Raw genomic sequence first — 21,640 nt, 5'->3', positions numbered from 1 at the left:
CTTCTTGCCTTTTTTAAAAATGTAAGGAGTAGAAAAAACAGATAATTGTGTGAAAATGTAAAAGTAGAAGTAAAAATAGGCTGAAAAATAATTACTTAAGTACAGATGCTCAAAAATTCTACTTAAGTTCAGTAACAAAGTATCTGTACTTAGTTACTTTACAACTCTGGAATTCCCTGATTGTCCTGTGGTAGCCATGTGGAGCAAAGAATCGCCTTTCATACTTGGGAACTTGTAGTGGGATGAGTCCACCTCAGCATAGGGACAGCTGGGATGATTTCATTAGGCTGCTCTGTCTACTGTCCACACACTAGCAAGATGCTCAACTGACCTAAAATAAACAAAAAACAAACAAAAAAAACAAAACAGCAAAAGCAATGATTAGTAGAAATAACCACGAAAAAATTCCTCTTACACAAGTTCTGTTTTTTAATAGTTTTTTTTTCCACAAACAGAATTGTTTTACAAAAAGGAGCATTGAAATTACAAATGTACCTATCTATCGCAAATCATGCTGTCGACTTGAACTACATGCAAAATCAACAATAAAAACACTGAGGATCTTCAATGTAAAAAAATGTATTGATGCCATTGCAAAAAGGAAAATCATTTTGTGTTTTTTTTTTTTTTTTTTTTACTCCAGATGGAGTCACATGTTTATACAGGAGACGTAAACCAGGGCACAAGACTCTAAACCTCCCAGGCGGAGGGGACTTAGTAAAAATGCATAGAAGCAGAGACGTTTTCTGCTCTACAGACAGGGTGAATAGACAAATGGAAGCATTAAGACGAGTGTAAGTGCTCAAACCACGCGCACACTCACACACAAACACACACACAAAYACACAGCCTATTCAGTTTGAAGCCCTTACAACACAAACTCATGCTTCATTATAAATGTAGGAAACATCACAACRAAGAAAAGTACATGAAACGTTTTCATCAAACCTTATCTGAGGTATATGGCTTCATTTCATCTAACTACTTGTCAATAAACAACAAATAAAGTATGATACATTGGTTCAAGAAGACAAAAGGTTTTTCCAATCAAAAATATGAACAAACATTTTCCCAGTTTTTTGTAAGAAGCATAAATTAAGGTGCCACAAATACAGCAACACTTTCCTATCGGTTTTAGATCTTTAACGACAGGACGTGTCATGACAGGAAGAGGTTATAACATGCAGAAGTTAGCTTCTGCGTAGTTTCATGAAGATCTTTCTGATAAGCATGAGTTTCTGGATCAGCTGCACCCTTCTGAACGGGAAGTTTCTCATGGAGCACACATGCGTGTTTCACATGGCCACAAAGGCCTGGGCTGAATCCTGTCGGCCACGGAGGGAATTAAAAGACGCTCACAGGTAAAAATGTGTCCAACTCAGGTCACACAGCTCTCATTTTCAAAAAGGATACGGAAATCATACCGAAGCCTTTAATCTATATACAAACTGCTTAAAAGGATTATGGAAGTGTGTGCGCAATTTCACTCTAAGGTATAAAAAATACAAAAAAGTAAACTAAGTGTGGATGCAGTTTCTTTTAGATTTAGCAAGAGTCTAACTGTGTCCCTTTGGTTTTTCAATCGGTGTACTAAAATTATTACAAAACATGAGTGTTGCACGATTTCAGGTCCCTCATCTCAACAGGCGATGCTCAAATATCAAGACATCAAGCATTCCTTGTTGACGCTGGCGGCATCTGTTGGCGTCACATTGGCTGGTGTGAGTGTTGTACGTGTGCCGTTTCCTGGTCAGGCTCAGTCGGTGCTGACCTGCGTGACCTGTGCATCAGCGGTCTGGTTGGTGGATTGGATAAACATCGGTTGGGTCAGTTCCTGCCCTGCTGGCATCGTCACCTGTTGTATTTGATACAACTGCTGCAAAACAGAAACAGGAGGCGTTATGATATGTTGATTGGATTATCTTCAAATCAGCAGAGCATAGCTCCTGCTTATCTTGCTAGAAGATKATGTTAAACTTGTTTATAAATAAAATGTTTTTATACTTCCTGCATATTTTTTCCAAGCTGAGAGATGTGATACTCAAAGTTAGTGTTCTTTATTTTATTGGTTACCTGTCCGTCAGTAAACTGGTTGAACTGCTGCTGTCCTTGCTGCACCTCGGTCTGTGTGATCTGAAAACATTACAATCTATTACTAAAACATTATTAAGCACATTGTACGCCGTCTTCCTGATAACTTGCAGATTTGTTGCGTCCACAATCAGTGACTACCTGCTGAGTGTTTGCAAGAGTCTGAATTTGTCCCTGCACAACTTGTGCTCCGGAGACAGGCTGAGCTAGTCGGATGTATTGTAGCTGGCCTGTATTTAGCTGCACCTGCAGTGAACCGACACAAGGGGGAGACAGAGTTCAGTTAGAGCAAAGGTCATTCTTGCACAGAGGACACAGCCATTTTCCAACCACGGACGACACTCTCTTTCACTTCCTGTTTGTAAACAGCCTAAAAATGTTTCATTTATTCTACTAAACAAAACTTCAGTCCCTTTTTTTTTTTACTGTTCTTTCACTTGTTGTGAATCTTTTTCTGTCCTTGGTTTTGTTTCCTCTAACACCAGTCCTGTTCTTTCTAGTTTGACCCAACGTCTTACCGGGATCTGCTGTATCTCTCCCGTGTTGGTAATGATCTGCTGCATGACCTGCATGGTCTGGCCTTGAGCTTGCGCAGTTTGAGCTTGACCCTGGGCCGCTGCAGCCTGGACAATCTGAACTTGCTGGCCTTCACCCACCTGCATGGCGACGGGTGCACTCTTACAGAGAGGAAGGRTAAAATAATAAGAAAACAGAAAGAAAGAGGGAGAAAAAGACATCACGTTAGCATTAGTGCTGGCAAGATGTCTTTAAAGCTTCTGGACTAAAGGTTCAACCTCAATACAAAGCTTAGATATCTTTATATTAAACTTTTAACAGAAGATTATAAAGCAGGCACAAAAGACATGAYTTCATAGGTTTCATGTCCTCCATTTCTCTTCTGTCTGTCACATTATCTGGGAAAGGCCATCTGATCTCATTCAGCAGTCACCCCTAGAGACCTCTGTTATCTGAGCAGCACAGAGTTTGCAGGTGGCGGTCACCCACAGAGCTGCGGCACCAAGTCGTGGTCTTTAACTGTGCGGTTAAGCATAAAAAAGGCATGTGTGTTTACCGTGATGGGTGTGCCTTGTGATTGCACTTGCACTTGCTGTAACTGCTGCATGGTGGCACCTTGCAACATCTGATGGCCGACAGAATAGAATGAGAAAATGAGAGAAAGACACGCAGRGTGAGAGGGCAGCGATTGCAACAACTCAGCACACAAACGCAAGCATGATTGGCGTGTATGCATAGAAAGTTTTAAGCATCAGAAAACAATGGCATCRACAACAACTAATGTTTAAGGGACTGACAAATTTAAAATTAGAGGTATGCAGATTGCAACTTTCTCCAATTTAAATTTTTCTGGCTTTGCATCTTTTTATGAACAATAAACTGTATCAAACAATGTAATTTATTAATAAAAGTTCACACAGATTGCTATGTGTTAGCAATAAAAGAATGGGAATATTTTCTGCAAAGTGACAGCAGTTTCAGTTTTCTTTTATTCAAAACCCAAGGCTAAAGTTCTGTTTTCAGTTTTACATCTAAAGAGAAAAAAATTATATAATAGATATTTTAAAAACACTTCAAAAGAATGGAAGTGGAAAACCTGTACAAGACAATGTAAGGTTTTATATAACCTTTACTTTTAATATAAAGTAAGGTAAAATGTATTAAAAGTAAATGATGCAATAACACACACTGTGGTGAAACTTCACAGATGCCACTGAATTTCCAAAGTATGAAAACAATTAGGTAAAATAAAGATCTTTGGGGGGGTTTCATTAGACGCAAATTAGTTCACCTTATAATGTAGCTATGTAGTAATCAGTCAATAACGGGATATGCACAGGGTTTGTGTCAAATTGTGCTGTAGCAGGACTGTGAATCACAAAAGGCACAACAAAGTAGAACAGCTCAGCTCAAAGCAGCCTGCTGAAGCACCTTAGCAGCACAGCTAMGCAACATGCAGAAACCAAGCTGGAAAGGAGCAGAAAGGGTTGTAGAGAATGAATAATTAGAAGAGAGAGGCAGCTGAATGAGCTATGAATAATCTTGCTGTTTGGCGACAGCCTGCAGGAAAATAGGTGTGTTTGCATACGACTGCACAAGAATATGTACAGCTTCAGTTTTTGTGACTTAGTTTTTGTGTTGTTGAAATGTATACAACTTTAGAGTATAAAAAAATGAGGAAAAGTTTAAAAGAAACTCGTGTTCTTTTTTTATTGGGTTTAACTTACAAGGCAACAAATAATTCTCTTAATTTGACTGAAGAAACATGATCATATGTATATTGTTTGTGTATATTTTGCTACTGTAGTCAGTTTAAAACAAACTTAACTTACATTTTACATTTTCAGAAAATATGCAAATATTGCTAACTAAAAGGACACCAGGGTATTCACTTGCACTTCTGCTTTTATGCTGTTATAAGTAATGGAACAAGAGTGGCCAGTTATAAAATGGTAACTAAGATAAAGAATAACAAAGCTGAAAAGAATAACTAATAAAGAGGCTYTTGTAATAGAACACCTTGCACTGAGTTGAGATTAAATGTTCTGTTTAAAGTGCTCTTACAAGGACATGTTCAGGTTTTAAGACACAAAGTCCCTTTATTCACTTATTCAGGTTTCATTTTRTTCTTTGAAAGATCATCTGTGGTTTCATTTCTACTATTACTTCTTTACATTTTGCCATATGTTCTTGATTTGGTGACAAATTCATTCAAAGTACCTGTCCTTGCTGCGGCTGTGTGATGATGATCTGTCCAGGCTGGATGGTGGTGGCGGTCTGTGTGRCGGGCTGCTGACCCTGCTGTGTGCCTTGCACCTGTACGGCGCCAGGCTGTTGGGCCAAGGTGAAGTAGTACTGCACCGGCTCTGCAGGAGCAACTGACTGACGCATCTCCTCCTGCAGGTGAGACACACACACACACACACACACACACACACTGAAAGGCCTATCAGTCCACTACATCTCCATAAATTATTTTTTGGAAGTGTAATGGTAGAGGAGAGTGGGGTCAATAAATAACTGATGGGATGTGGCTGGGGAGGAGTAATGTAAGCTGGATGTGAGGTGAGGTGCAGGCACCACACAGACTAATAAACTGCTTGTCTGGAGGAATGCAAACCAGCCAGGTGAAATTTACTCTTAGTCATATTAATAACAAATTTAGGCACAACTAATATGGATTTATGTATAGGTTGAGTCCCCTCCTTTCTTTAGGTTAGCAAAAAAAAAGCATCAGACCAAGTTTTTATTCTGTTTACTCAGCGCCGCTCGACGGCTTGAATTCAGGAATGAAAATGATCAATTATTAATAAACACTGACCTGAGTGATCCTGTTTTATAAGTGACTAATGAGCAAAGCTTCATCTTGATGATGTTTCTCCATCGCCAGAAGAGTAAACACCCCTCTCCCAGCTCCATCACAACACAGCTGAGAGTGTAGGATGTTTACACGCCTGGAGACAGGCTTCCTGACAACAAATTTGAATATCTCATTCTTCCATCTGTTGCAATAAGTTGATGTACAGATCATTGATTTCCTGCTTTGATATTATAGGTTGTTTTCTCAACTAAATCCTGGTCGGAGACAGTTTTATGATGTTTGACGTTGCTTAGATCAGCTCATCGCTGGTGAAAACTAGTCCCATTTTGGGGGGTTTCTGGTTTGAGGCAATAAGAAGCTGCAAACATCCGACTGAAAGCCTTTTTGCCAAATCCCAGCTTCCAGTCAAGGATGTTTACAGCACCGTGTCGCCGACAAAGGAGGGGAAACTGAGGATGATCAAGAATCGGTCAATCTCATTTAATATTTGTTTAAATAAATGTCATCTGTTCATTCACCTGGAAAAAAAAAGCTGGAACGAAGAAAAATCTCATATTTTAACCTTTTTTTAATCATTTAATAAAGTTGACAAACTGCCAGAGTTTTTGTTGTTTTAATAAAAATAATCTGTTGCAGCTGTCTTCTACCATCTGTTATTATTGTTTAGAAAATGAAAAAGCAAATTCACATTAAAATAAAAATCCCAAATTAATTTTGAAAGTCTGTTGTTTTTTATTACTACTATGATGTATATAAGGTTATTTATAGGTTTATATTATAAAAAAATGAATAAAAGAAGACACTGTTGGGCATTATTAACTATAATTTATTAATTGCAAGAATCCATTTTCTAACAAGTTCAAAATGTCTTAAGAGAAAACATTTTTCTAATTGCTGTTATTTAAAGGTTTATATTTTGATAACTGCATACAAAAGGAGCAAACAACACCACACTGTTGAGCACAGTTAACTATAATATGAAATGAATAATAAATAAATAAATAAAGTAAATAAATATAATTTATTATTTGCAAGAATCCTTTTTCTAAAACCATTAAATTGTCTTCTGAGAAACCATCTGTTTTCCAGGCACTGTGCAGGCATTAAGGCTACAAAAAGATTGAAGCAACATCTACTTCCTACCTGTCGTTTAGGTGGCTTTAAGTCGTCCCGAGGCACGATGTCAATCAGGAAGTCAAACTGGTCAAACTTTGTTATCGCCATGGCAATGTCATTCCTCTGTAAATAAATAAATAAATAAAGACACATAGAAGGTCAGGGGATAATTGTGCTAATTCTATATATGCAGCTACCTATATATAAACATGCTTCAAAGTTTGAAGTCATCACTCCCAAAATAACTGCAGTCTACAGTTGGACTGAATTACAGTTTCCAGTAGTTGTGTGATTTCTCACCGCAGTTTAAAGAAGCGAGGACTTTCAGAGGCAAATTATCAAAAATAATTAACTGACAGAAAGTCAAACAGGATCAAAATGACTAATTTATTGTTAGGTATCCCTTACATCTTCAATAGGTGAGCACTGGTTTTGGTTTTCATTTGAAAAAGTATTTTATGTCTTATTGCTCTATGGGAAATGTGACTGGAGTTTTCTTCCAAACTCTGTGACTTATTGGTAAAGTGAAAGTTTAAATGAGGAAATTACAAGCTGAAAAATACCAATAATATATTTTTYATTATCTGCTTTAGATAACTTACTTATAATAAATGAAAGTACCACACAGTCTGACATTTATCAGAGATAAGTAAAGGGAGAAAACATGAACTGACATTTTCCTCCCACCATACTCTACTGCTCTTATACCCCCTCCTATGTCCACAGTGGTGTGCAGTCTCTGTGGAATTTTCCACAGGATATTGGCTGTCAGGACCCCCTTTTGTGGCCCTCCCTGTAATACAGGCTATTTATAGTACCTTGATTAATATCTGGTAACATCAGGTCACATCTACACTTGCTCTATTGATGAGCGTTGTTATGGTGACCCCATTGGCTTGGCCTCTTCACACAAGGGTTCTGCGTATGCGTGAGTAAATGGAGGACAATGCTGTTCCCTCACCTGAGCAATCGATTCATGAGGTGATGTGTTTCACCTGGATAATACTTTATCTTTTGTGTGAACTGTAATTAACATGGACACAGTTATTGTAAATGAGGTTTTCATTTAAAATAGCTTCAGTACATTTTAAAAACAAAGCAAGGATGAAATGTTTTTATATCTCATATGCCTCCATGAACTGCTGATTTTGCGTAAGTATGTGAACAGATGAAATGTAATCAGTGAAACTGGTTTACCAAGGTTTTATATTATTTAAATTGGCACTGTAATATGCTCTTTCCTCTTTTATTTTCGAGTATACATTTTTAAGTTTCTGTTAAAAGCGGAGAAAACAATAACGCCAGGAGGAAATGTGTCACCATCATTCGCCTGCTTTGCTTTTAAAAATGAAGTGGGAGAAAAAACCTCACATGAGAGATAGTCCTCAAGGGATAACTGCTATGGGGGTTGATATAATGTGGAAAAAAAAACCTTAAAGAGTCAGTTGGTTTATTTGACTGAAATGTAAAAATCTCATTAGACCAAACATATCACACAGGAAAGGAAGTAAAAGCATAAAAAGATTAAGTCACGCAGCGGTGATGCGCATCTGACCTGTAGTGTACGTCTCTTGTTGTCCTCAGTGTGAATCCATGCTCTGAGGGTGAGCTCTGTGATAAAGATCTGAGCAGCTTTGGCAAACAGGACTGGAGCTTCTGCGCTGATCATCTGCAGAGGATAGCGTCACACCCGATTAAACACGGCCCTGCACCGTAACGCAAATCACTCTGGGTCTGAGTTACAGTCAAATACATCAAAGTCACAGATGTGGGAAAAAACTACCTGACGAATGGTTTGATTTCAAGCTTAGCTTTTTATATTCTTTCYTGCATGTTCAAAACACTTGTGAAGAACTAAATAAAAAGTGACATTAGTCTAACAAATCTTTGAACATTTGTGCGCTAACATTTAAGTTGTCAGCTCTACCCGACAGAACCTATAATTGCAYGACATGTATTTCCCTTTATCAGCAAAACTAAACTCAACATAAAAGTTCAAATATTCATCACATGCAGTACTAGTCGTATACCACCTGCAGTRAAAGCTGCTGTGTCAGAACTAACAGAAGGGTCTTTCTCCCAGTTATGTTAGTGATCTCCTGATCTCTTTACTGCTTTAAGCTGCTGCTTAACTAAGWGGATAGGATGGCACTCCTGACACGACACATTCACAGCACGTTTCCCAAGGCTTCATGTTGGAGACTGAAACTGCTTTAATGGGAGGAAAGTAATCACATGACTGAACACAGCTGACAAATGTTAGGGGGTGAGTACATTTATTGGAAAAGATAGTGAGAACATGTCCACAAAAAGGGGAATAATCCATGTAGATCTGAGAGATCGGTAAAGGCATCAGGAGGAGCGGACTGCAAGAAATCTGTTCATTATTTTAAAAACCACTGAAGGAAGTTCTTTATTTAAAGCAGGATGTGCAGACATAGTTTATAAACTCACATTTATCAAATAAATTGGCTTAGCTCCTCTATGAGTACAGTGCAAACTAAAATTTAAGAAAACTATGCTACAGAGAAAATGTTGACACCCCTTTAGCTTGTAAAAAGACTGATCACTAGCATGCTAATCTCCGTGATCTTTATCAGAGCAAAGCTATGCTGGATATACAAAACTATTTAAAACCAAAATACACAGATTATAAAAAGCAGTTTAGTTGGAACAAAGACACCATTTCCTGCATCAGTGGTATGGTCGGGTTGAAGATGATGCACCTGTGAGTAGTCACAGAGTCAAATTGGCAAGTATGTGTGAAGTGAGGGGGTGGATCTTGCGACGCTACATTCTAAACGTTACTGCTGTCACTTTGCTGATTCTGCAACGGCGCCTTCGTGTGTGTGTGTTAGCACACACCAGTGTTTCCCCTACCATWATACAGGCAGGGTGCCCACCCCCCACCCCCACCCCGCCAACGAGACGGCCCGCCCCTCTAAGAATTTCACGGCATGTAGTCATTTTTATTTAAATAAGGCCAGATCAAGTCGAGAGCTATTTTTTTGCATCCCTCCATATCCACCTCTCACCAAACTTGGGGGAAAAAAACGGCGCAGAGTGAGGCTGAGCGCTGTGTGTGGTCCCCACAAAGATAGGAAGATGTGTGTGAGACTAGACGCGCAGCTCTGCTTTTAATCACGTAGCACCGATGCGACAGCTTTGCAAGCTACTTTTTCTTTCTTTAAAAGAAAATGTGACAGGTGAAGCTACAGCATGCTTACTACCTTATCAATAATTACTGCCTTTTTTACTTTCTCTGTGGGTGGGGGGTCAGCTTCACTCAGCTGCAGGTGAACACTTCCCGCGTTTCCTGGACTATTTTCCACCGAGGATTACGTCGTATTTTATATTGTTTATATTTCTAAAAGCACTTCGCAGCATTTCCCCTGTGTGTTCATGTCACGAGCGCAACAAAACCGCGACGGATCAGCTGACTGTTTTTAAAGCGAGGTGCAGCGAACATGTCCACCTGCAGCTCGGCTCCGACCAGCCCGGCCCGGGACTGAAGAGTTCACACGTCAACCCCTTCAGACGTTTAGCGTGTATAATGAGCATCAAAAATTTATAATTTGCACAAAAAAATCAGTATTAATCACGCTGATGGAGTGGAGGTGCGCTGACCGCAGCTGCGCGGGGTGGGGAGGAGGAGGAGGGTCTCTTAAAGACGTGTCTACATTTGACTTTTATTTTTTCTAAAATCACAGAGTTCTCTGAGTCAGCTTCAGATGTTTGTAGTTAATCATAATATCTTCTAAATTTAACCAGGTGTTTCAATGCCTTTAAATTACACAATAATTTTACTGGAGAAACTTGTCAGTTTGATTAAAAAAACAGTAAAAATATTTTTTTTCTGTGCAGAGAACTTCCTCTGCTATAATTTATTTTAAATAAATATATCAAAGCTCCTCAGTTGAAAACACTAAAATTATAGAAAAGATGTTTAAAAACTTCTTTCCTCAGAAAGTCTTCAGTCCTAAGAACACTAAACTGTAACTTTTAATTGGTACACAGTGTACTCCTATTTAAAAAAAAAATGTTTGTCCTGTAAGCAGAAAAATTATGGATGTTGGATGTTGGTTTTTTTTATCTCTATTTCAACGAAGAGGATGAGGAGAACGAGGAAGTTCTCCTCAAGCAGCTCCTAAAACTGTCAACCTGCTGACTGAGAACATTTGTATATATTACACTTTGTATACAGAACAATATAGCCTACTTATTAAATTATATTTTTATTGAGATATTTTTTTGGACAACCAAAATATTTTGAGGACAACCAGATTTTGTCAAACCCCCACATGAGAGGTCACCACCACAGTTTAAAAAAATCCTAGGGGAAACTCTGCAAAGTTACAGTTCTTCTAGATCTAATGATTCTTAGAAAGGACATGAGTTGAAGTTTTTACTGATAATATTTTATTCAAAACATGTTACAGAAGTCATAAGAAGCAGGTTTATTTTGAACAAACATTACAAACATGTTCATTCCTACAAAACTGTCAAATGTATTTACTAACAACACTAAAGAGGAAACTGTCAATGCAGTTATATAAAAAAACTACAGTAAAAGAGGGTTAAAGTCATTACTGGGTCAACCACACATTTATAGTGCGTGAGTACAAAAATCTACAAACTAGTTCTGCACAAAGGCAGTTTTATTCAATAAAAGTTCTAGCTGAAAATGCTAATATTTTTTACTCAGAATTGATTTGTTACCTTGACATCCTCATCCAACTTCATGATTTTCTTGATTCGAGCCAGAGGCAGTTCCTGCACACGGAAGTCCTTCTGAAAAAAAATCACTGGTAAGTATTAGATAACTGTAAAAAAAGAAATTTAAATTAAAAATGTACACACGTTTGAGTATTAGGAGCTGGGAGACCATATGATATGCTCGACTCTGGCAGGTGTGTGTGTTGCATGTTTAAGCGGTCTAACGTACCATAGTCAGGTTCCTGATCTCCTCCATGACACGAGGCCAGAAGGTCTGCAAGGTTTGCTGGGCATCGGTGGTTCCAGACCCAAATGCATCTCCAGACATCTTCTAATTTTCTGCACAAGAAGAACGCAAACGACGAGAGAGGTTTAGGCAAATAAATTACTGGAGAGCAAAAAAACAAAACAAACAAAAAACATCAAAAATGATKACATTTATGGCAGGCTCAAAAGAGAATATCGCTGCCAAGAGCTTCTCTTGAGTTTTAGAATACTGTATCCTGTCACAGTTTCTAAATAAAATGTGCTGAAATCTAAATACAGTTACAAAAAGCTTATATTCTTGTGCTTGAGATGTTGATGCAAGAACACACAGCCAGACCAGCTGTGCAATGCTTGATGCAGCTCTTAACTGCAGCTTCTCGACAAACACAAGCCTTTTATGTGCAATTAAATGCAGCAAATGACCTCAGCAGTGAGGATGATGCTAGACTACAAAAATAGGAAATGCAGAAGCRTCTGTGCCCTGCAGAAACAACTTTATCACAGCCTAACTGATTTTAAACAAACGCAGATTTACAGAACACAAAAATGTGAAAACAAACTGAAGTCTTTCAAACTTTCTTTTTATAAAGTCAGTGCTTAAAAAAAAGAGAGAGATTAGGTGATTTGAAAAGAAAACAAACAAACAAACAAAAAAAGAACCAGCAGGTTACTACGGCATGCCAGGAATCCAGTGGGGGAATATTGGCCTGCCTGTCTGAGCATGTAAAGCTTGGAGTGTCTTGATCTCTCTCTCTCTCACACACTCACTCACTCACTCGCACACACACACACACACACACCTTTGTAAAAACATTTGGCAGAGGAGAATAAAAAGTATATGGAGCAAGAGAGGAATGTTTAAAGTTACTCAAAAGACATGAGAAGTGGTTATCTGTGCTTTGTGAGCATCRGGTGGTGGTGCCTTGTCCAGTTTGGTATTAATCCACTGCTAAGACAACGAGCTGAAGGCTTTTACTGGGGGAGGTAAAGGGACAGGCAGGGGCATTAAAAGACTGCTGCACAAACTGGCTATGTGGGTCAAACAAGACAGAAAAAAGGGACACAATTAGAGAAAGACCGTTAGGTGGAAAAAAGAGGGGCTCCACTTTCCCTTTTCTTTATCTCACTAACAACTGGCTCCATTCCACAACCAGCTGAGAGACAATTMAAATAGAAAAGTCAGACTTTCAAACAGCTCATCCAGTGTCTCTTACCCACTAGATTTTGTTGCAGCTCTTGTGTGACAGCCTGCTTTGACCTCGAGTCTGCATCAGCTTCTTCCTGCACGCTGCCTAAGTGCAGTTGTGAATATTTCACATTGATAAATCACTGATTCATCCTTTACCTCATTGATTTTTGACAGGAAAGATTAGCTTCCCTGGCAGTAGTAGAAAGTTACTGAATAATACAGAAGAAGCACTGCTGCATCCTGCTCTGTCATTCAGTTTTCGACAGACAGCAGCCTAAATCGATAAGACAGAATGGCGGGAGGGGGTTATATAAATCAATCAGGCTGTTCGTAGCTATGGCATACCAGGCTAGTGATTGACCTTGACACTGTCTCCCCTTCCCTCTCTGAAGCTCCAGTGTCCAGTTGCATTTCAAGGTTGATTGAAAACCTGCAGTCTCCAGAACAATCCCAGCATGCCACGGGACACGGATGACTGACGGGAAATGTAGTTCTTTTGCGCCATCATCTCTACGACACAGGAACGGACTTGCAAAAGTTCTTCTGCAGCCTCAGCGTATTTGGCAACTCAAAGTCAAAGAGAGTCCCTTTTTTTTGGCTAAATGGCATTTTTATCATCAGCATCAGCACTTGATCTTGTGATAAYTGAGAACAAGACAACCTTGTGTATCTGTGTGAGCGCTGCACACAAACTGTCAGGATAAGGAACGAGCTACTCGCTTAACACTACAGACGACCATCGTACTGCTAACAATGATAACACTAAGGCTCAGACGACAGGCCTCAATGCTTCTTATTTTGTCACTCTGCTTAAACTCCTAGATTTCCTTAAAAAAAACAAAAGCAGAGATATTTACAGCAAACTCATACATAGCTTCTTCTTCTTTAACACTTTGACCTTTGGTGTAAATATACAGCGACACACTAACCACAGCGACTTAAAAGAGGGGGGGAGTCAATGTGTGAGGAGAGATGAGTGTGACGAGAGGCAGGCTGAAGCGTGAGAGCGAGAAAAAGAAAAACAACGAATGTGAGAGAAAAAAGGGAGGCTAAGTATCAACATGCCCTCGAGCATTGCTCTTTCAGTTTCTTTAGTTAGCATGATCTACCTACAGTATATTAATTACCATATATTCAAATGCTTCGCATCAATGGAAACTTTGCGTTGGAGCTCAACGTTTCACACCCAAATGCACGACAGACAAAAACAGACTGGAGTTTAATGCTGGCAGCTACAGAAATCAAATACCAAATTTTTACTTGGTTTGCAGAAATAAGAGCAATTTCATCCGTGTTTCAGGCTTCTCGTGTCATAAGCATATATTATTTAAAAGAAAGCTTGCATTACAGGATTTAAAGTTAACCTAAAAACCTCATCTTTGCCGTTTAGGTCCACGCTGCTACTGTTTCATTTATTAGCCTACAGGAAGCTGGGCTTCTCCGCTCTACTCTTCCCTGCAGGGCTTTTGTCCTTCATCAGGACACAGGGACAGACAAATGACGGTGTTGGATTTCTCACAAACTCTGCTTGATGTCTGTGTTTTTTTCCTCCCAAAAACAAGCATTTGTGCAGTAACAGCTTCGTCCAACGCAGCAACTTGCGCTTCCTCCTTCCGTGATTTTAATCTCCCTCCTCCCGTCTCTTCTCCACCGCTTCCCATCTCGTGGCTAAGTGTTTCTCTTTTTCGCTGTCTTACTTGCTTACACCTGATCGCCCTTTCCCAACCTCTCACAGAAAGTCAATGCCACTCTGCTTACAGCAGCTGAATCAGCGCTAATGTTGTTCAGGCAGCCCAGTCCTGCAACTCTCCTGTTTCCGCTTYATCCTRATCTTCCTTCCCCTCTCGCTTTTCTGGAACGTCACATCAAGTGGCACTCAGTTCAGCTCTAACATCACAACACTGTACATGAGTCTTCAACTCCTGTCCAGTAAACCTGAGAGGACACTGGGTTAGGCAGACATTCAGGGCGAAGCTGTGCGCTTCTATTTATGTGTTTTTAAAGTGAAATATAAAAGAAACAGTAAATAACGATCAAACTTTTAAGGCACAAAATCTCCACAGACGGGGGTTTAAAAGCCAAAAGTTTAGATGCACATTAACAGACTTTAAACAATAGGAAACATCTCCGTTTTTTGATAAATACGCTGACACAAACATGTTTAAATTCCTTCATATGATGACTTTGAAGTGACCTCCTGCACGGTTTGTCTTCTCAGTAACTAACAGTTCAAACATTAGCAATCAAAGAGCAAACATATAGCGTACACATGAACGGAGTACTACCAATTTACTGTAAATTATTAAAAGACCAAAAAAAACAGTTTGTTTATAAAGTGACACCAACGTCTGGAAGATCATTGCTCAAGGGTCATGTCTTGAGCAAGAGGTCAAATGTGAACAAGTTGATGTGTGAAACTGTCACTGATGCAGAGTCTGTAAAGTTTTAACTAGCATTAATATTTATATTTTTTTCTTTTATTAATGGTCAACTGACTCCCCTCTCCAATTAATTTTAGATTTTTATTATTCCTGCTGAAAAAAAGTAAAAAAACAAAATAAATTAAAATAAAAACTACTGTACTTTTGAAGCAATACCTTAAACTGAACTACTAAACCTCTAACATCGGTGACCCTGATTATGGTACATACAACACACAGAAAACCTGGCCTGAGTACAGTACCAGGGTAAATGATCTACTTTTAGCAACAACAAAYTGGGGGGAAAAGTTCTCAGTCAGAAATTACAGATTAACCACTTGGTCATTTTTACAGATAGTACAATTTTGGAATTACAAATAATAATAATAAATAAATAAAGTGTGTAAGAGTATTGGGGGACCGGGTAGTGTTTTAATGATAAATGCACCCAACTAAGCTACTGTATGACATCACCCTTTTGGCCAGGCTGGATCGAACTAGTTGACCAAATGGCCCCACAAACTTTGCCCTTGGTTCCGCTTTAAGCAAACTCCAGGAAGTGCTAGTCACTGATCTCCCAAGGTCATTCAACAGAGGAGCGAGAGAAACCAGAGAGGGAGGAGGGAGAAGAGGGAGATGAAAGCAAGAAGGGGAGGGGGTGGGGATTGAAAAGGACAGGTTTTCCAACTTTCCCTGCAGCAGCTAAGTGACCCCAATGGTTCAGGCTTTGCACTTTCTAAGGAGATTAATTAAAATAACATTGCAAACCATACATATCAGCTACATTCGACATTCCTTTTTGAATTTCACTTCCTCTCATCTTCAACCACGTCTTGTTCTCATTGCTGACAGAGATAATGCAGGAGAGTCAATCTCACATTCCTATGACCTTCATCTAAATGCTAGGCCCAGTCTCTGGCATCAAAGAAGGCACGGCTAAAGGTACCTGCATAAACTACAAGCTGGGACACCGCTGAGTTGTAAAGGTACGATAATTGTGGGCACCTTAGTGACGAGCTGAAAGCTGACTAGTTGGTGYGCTTCATTTACTCCCCCTCCATGTGTCTACAGTTCAGTGTAGGGCATCAATGATATTCAAATCTCATGCAGACAGCAGCCAACCCTGGGATTTGGCAGCAAGGGCCTCAACTTGAGTTATTTTTAGTCCCCTCTTTCAATGTCTCACTTTATCTTTACCCGACAGGACTTTATTTTGTCAAAAGGCACCAGTAGGAAGTTTGAATTAGGCAGGACAAGAGAAGAGAAAGAGTCCGAGGCAAGTGAGAGAAGACGCGTCCTCCAAAGACTCCCATCAGAAGAGATCAGATCAAGCTATTAGCCTACMCTGCCCCTGAAGCTGACAGGCTGACAGTCTGTCCCATCTGGGCGTCTGGCGCTGTYGGGGAGGGGGCCTGGGGGGTCCTGAGGTCACTATAACCAGCTGCACCGCCAACCCTGGGGACGTCTGACACCAACAACGTGACAACAACAGTTTTCATATTCACCATACAGTGAATCTCCCTCCCTTTATCACATCTTCCTAGCTGCTCTGCTCAGCTCTGTGTTGCTGTCTGGTGTAAATTTGTTAACAAGAAGGTCAGAGGAACAGCAGGGTGTTGACTGACCAGCACCCCAATGCCCTGAGTCCACAGACCCCCTGGACATTAACACCAATAAGACAGTGAAAGCATTAAGTCAGATTTGAGCAGCTATGCTCTTTTATCCACTCAGTAGAGCATGAAGTATGTGTATGTGGYGGTACAAAGTCAAAACTTCTAAAGAGCTACTTAAACGACATTAWTATTTTGATATTAATAAGTTAAGAACCATGACAAAAACAAAACTTAGTTTTTGTAACCAAAGATGATTTTGTCAAACTATAAATGCTGCAACAAAGCGGCAGATGAAGGGCATGGATGAGAGATACAACAACAATCTACCAAGGAGAAAACTACAGAACAGAAGGGGGGGGGGGGGGGGGGGGGGGGGGCTGGAGGACAGCTGTAAAGGACAGACGCTCTCTCCTCACTGCAGAGTGATGGAGACACATCCTCGAGTAAAGTCAGAGGAACAATTTATTCAGAAACTTAAAGCAACTTAACTTGGCAGACTGTTTCTCTTTGCGTGCGTTTTCGGAGGACAGACTTACCCCCATGCCCTTCATGGTGTACGGTCTGGCCTGCTGAAGTACAGCAGAGTAGATGGAAACAGATAGCCCTGCTCAAGTCTCCTTGAGAGCAGCAGCAGCGAGCACAGAGGTTGACAGAAAACTCTCCCATGCCCCCTTCATTTCCTCCCAGCCTCCTGATCGTATCAACAGACAAAAGCCACTCTGGCTCCACTGGAGAGCTTTACACAAAAAAATAAAAAATAAAAAAGCTCTAAACCCGGACACAGAGTCAGGAGCAGGCACCTCTCTTCTCCTCCCCCTTTCTTTCTCCCAACCTCCTTTCACACRTTGCCCCGTCTCCTTCAGCAGTTCCCAAGGTCCTCCTAAACATCGCTACCATTTCTCCTCGTACCAAGTCCCCTCAACTTGCTGACCAGCTCTCTTTCTCTCTTTGTACTCCCTGACACCCGCCCCCTGACTTTGGCCACTGTCCAAGTGTTTGCCTTTGAGCTGACCCCTGACTGGTTCCAGAGAAGAGGGTGAGAAGAAACAGAAAGGCAACACAGCAGCAGGCAAACAGTACAGCGGCAMTCCTGACACAGAGACAAAAATCTCTAGCCTGCTTCCCCTTTAACATTCAAGTATAATCAATCAAGCATGCTACATGATACTCAAACCCCGCCTCAAACTCAACTCCCACCTCATTCTAACAGACGCAACCAATGTGAGGACAGGGTGCTTACAGGCTATTGGACACYACGCACACTCGTCAGCTCTGACTCCTCCACTTTCCTCCACCCAACCCCCTCACTGACAGCCAACTTCCTGCTCTAAGTTACCTTGAGCTGCAGGATAGGGGTCAGGGAAAAGAAAAGAGGAAGAGAGATGAGCGTCGTTTTTTTTCCCCTTCTCCCAAAAAAAAAAGAGCAAATAAAGTTGTAAAAAAAAGTGCAAGAGAGTGCGCTCACTGTGGCTTGCCCTGGCATTGTTCGTCCTCAAGTAGACTCCGTCTGAACTGCTGCTGGTCGGATGAGGAAGCCTCCACGAGCTGCTCTCTGACAACTGCTTTCTGCTTATTTACAATGTCAAACTAAATGTCTCCCTCTGCCCCGCCCCCGCCCGGCTGCTACACGCTGACAGGACGGTGACGCAGGCAGGCAGGGCTGCCCTCATTGGCTGAGGGAAGTGTCAGAACTGATGCCGCATGTTGCATCCACATGATTTAAAGTACAAAAACCATACAGCTAGCCTCCTTGTCTCATGCGTGTACACAGCCTCGCATGCACATCTACACAAATGCACATTTTGTCCTTGCTCACATTTGCAGGTACATACTGCAACAKTTTAGCCTCTAAGCAGCTCATTTGTTGAAATGACATGATGACAATATTTTAACAAAGAGACTAAGCATTTATTTGTCAGGAATTTAAAAAAAAAAGAAGCTAAATAAATGTCAAACGTCTGACACAGGAACATTTTTCTGCAACTTACAACCAGCACAATATCACTGAAAATTTTAACATTAATCTGAAAAAGATCATTTTAAGATTTTAAACACAATGAAATCAACTGACTAGACAGCATTTGTTCAAGGTTGGGGGGAGGAGGAAAAGGTTGAATCCGATTCTTGTTCTATTTGTGGTTAAACAAGGCTTAAGAGTTAAGGGAAAAAAGCCTGTAAACAAAGACTTTGTTGTCTTGACCCTTAAAAAAACTAAGCTCACAGCAACTTCCACAATTATAACGTCATCAAAACCCACATCAGCAATGTCACTGACAGTGTCCTTTTTGTTCGCTGGTGCATACTTTCTACGCAGAAACCTTTGCTTTGGAACACCAATACCAGACGCCGCAGCTCATTTGTACATTTTAGCACAACCTTCATCAGTTTTTAACAAAGCCATTCATTAGAAAACATACAGATCAGGCAATAAAGGGTTAAGAAGCAACTTATTGACCCTAAAGCTTAATGTTTCATATGACTGCAAATCTCTACAGTGAACAGGGCGCGCTTTAGAGAAAGGGAAAAAGGGCAAACCTGCCCCATCAATGAAAAACCCAGGGGGGGGAGGGGAACCGGAAGGATGGAGAAGGACAGAGAGGAGAGTTGTTAGGGGATGGGAGGGGTAGAACATGTGAAGGGAGGTTGAGAGAACATGACAGAAACTCAAGAGAAACAAAGCTAAATGTTCTCTTTTGTATTTGTGAAAGGAACACGAGGACAAGAGAAGGTACTACAGGTGTGGGGCTGCACAAAGATTAATCGTTATCATGGCTAGTAGGCCTGAGCATTTTTTGGCTAAAGACGAAGCTTGCTACCCAAAAAAAAAAAAAAGGCCTCAGTAATGACACCTGGCAAGGTCACCGTATAAATGAAGCATTCCCATGACCTACGCAGCCCGTAGCAGGGACGTGTTTGCTCTCAATGACACTGTTTAGAGATAAACATGCAGCATCAACCAGACGTTAGGTTTTATAAACACACAGCACCCTCAGGGTGGCCAAGCTAAGCCATGCGTTTACCTACGTACATGTAAACACGTAACCATCTGCAAAACTCAAATGATTTGCACCAAAGTTGCTTAAATTAACATCTGATCAAGAGTTCAGACATTTTGGAGTTAAAGGAACCGTTAGATTAAGCAAATAAAGAAATAACTAACCTGATTTGGAGAGAAAAATAAACTAAAAAAAAAGGTGAGGCTGCAACAGTGAATCGATCAAACATTTAGATTTCGCTTAAAGCAAAAAATGAATGTAGTCTGGAGTTTTAATTGAAGAAGACAAATTACAGCAACAAAACACTGTATTAAAAGTTACATTTCAGAAAAGACAAGAGAAAAACATGGACAACAATCAAACATACAAGAAAACAGCACAAGTTAATCAGTAACCAAAGATTAATTATTTTAGGAATTAAAAATAAGTCAAGGACAACCTATTTTGCTGTTTATAAACAAAACCTTACATTTTTTTTAAATCCTCATTGTTGATTTTCTGAATTTTTATTCATTTTTTAAATATATTTTCTTCTGCATGGCTGTTCAGTTTTATGAATGTTTGGTTTTGGAAACTTCACCATCTGGATCTATTATTTGAAGAAGAGATTATAATCATCTGAAAGCAACTCATTTTAACTGGGTAAATTATGTTCTATTTACAAATAATTTTGTAATGTTTTGACACAAAACAGAAATTTTATATTTTATAAATAACCATGAAAATTTGTCACAAAACTTGGGAAAATGCGACTTATTTACAAACCTGACTTTTAATTTAGTAATACAGCTGCCACAGTGAATTGAGAGTAACTATAAGCTTTAAATTCTTTTACTTTAACGAAATTGCTGATATGCAAAGTAAATCTATTTCATTAAAACAGCTGTCAGGACAAACTGGACTGAAAGCAATGGTAGATTTTGTGCTAGCACACGAAACCATTATGTTTTTCTCTTGACAATGCGGATACACAAAAGGCATTTAAAGCTCAATTTGTAGTTGTTGCGGCGAAAGACAAAGAACTGCAGCCAAGGCTGGTCACTGATGATTGTGACTTTGTAAAGTTAATGTTAGCTGTGTTGCACAGTACACATGATAATCCGCCGAGTGTGTGCTATTTCATCACTAATTACCGAGTCCTGCCATCATATGAAAGTTTGCAAAGCTAGGAAGAAACAGTCTAACCAATAAAGACAACGTTTGGATCTGTCCTTCAGACCAATCAAACCTCGGACTAGATTCCACCAATCAAGGTTTTTAAGGCTAAGTTCGTTCTGCAACTGACGCCATTCGGGATCCATTAGAAATAGCCGCTACGTTTTACCATAACGCTAATGAGAGCCAACATGGCGGACGCACCGCGCCAGTTTCCTGACCGCCCGGGATCCTTCCAGCGGGCCACCAATAAGCGCCTCAGAGAGYGGGGAGGGAAATGGCGCCTATGTTCATCTTCCGAAACAATCGTCGATTGGTCAAGAACAGCAAATGAAAAGAAGCCGAGTAATTGCCCCCACTTCCACCCACAACGGAGGACGTTCATATTAWCATTATACACGCATAATACTTTTAGTTTTTTACTCACTTTCTTTTTCGGGTTCGAACTGAAGTCCGGCTCAACGTATTATTTATTTTATTTAGCAACCAAAGGGAACAAGATGGCTGCTTAACTCGAACCGGAAAGAGATTAACGCAATGACGTATTTCAAGTTACGTTTTTCCAGAGGACCGGCTTCAGGACTACAATCATTTATTAAATCATATAATAAACCAAATATTTCAAGTAAATGAATAACAATGGACAGGAATGAAAAAGCAGCCTTAATTTTCATCATATTTAACAATTCTCGAAATTAATTGCATATATTAAATTATATATAATCAAATAAAATGAAGGC

General features: G+C 40.0%; 1 protein-coding gene across 6 annotated transcripts; it reads right to left on the bottom strand.

Moving 5' to 3' along the window:
• Positions 1-405: 405 nt before the first annotated feature.
• Positions 406-21,429, bottom strand: nfyc (nuclear transcription factor Y, gamma). Of its 6 annotated transcripts, none has more exons than XM_014005756.1 (11): positions 21,328-21,429; positions 11,490-11,599; positions 11,264-11,335; positions 8,100-8,213; positions 6,572-6,667; positions 4,828-5,004; positions 3,164-3,232; positions 2,610-2,768; positions 2,233-2,337; positions 2,074-2,133; positions 406-1,876 (listed from the first exon to the last, which is right to left on the bottom strand). In XM_014005756.1, the coding sequence occupies exons 2-11, from the start codon at positions 11,586-11,588 to the stop codon at positions 1,757-1,759; spliced, it is 1,071 nt and encodes a 356-aa protein (XP_013861210.1). In that variant the 5' UTR covers positions 11,589-11,599; positions 21,328-21,429; the 3' UTR covers positions 406-1,756. The 6 variants fall into 6 exon arrangements, with proteins under 6 accessions (XP_013861210.1, XP_013861212.1, XP_013861211.1 ...); XM_014005758.1 differs by having other exon boundaries at positions 406-1,873; XM_014005757.1 differs by having other exon boundaries at positions 11,264-11,332.
• Positions 21,430-21,640: the final 211 nt, after the last annotated feature.

Source organism: Austrofundulus limnaeus, unplaced genomic scaffold, assembly GCF_001266775.1.
Source record: "Austrofundulus limnaeus strain Quisiro unplaced genomic scaffold, Austrofundulus_limnaeus-1.0 Scaffold32, whole genome shotgun sequence".
In the NCBI taxonomy this organism is placed as follows: Eukaryota; Metazoa; Chordata; class Actinopteri; order Cyprinodontiformes; family Rivulidae; genus Austrofundulus; species Austrofundulus limnaeus.
This window is presented reverse-complemented; position numbering and strand designations above follow the sequence as displayed.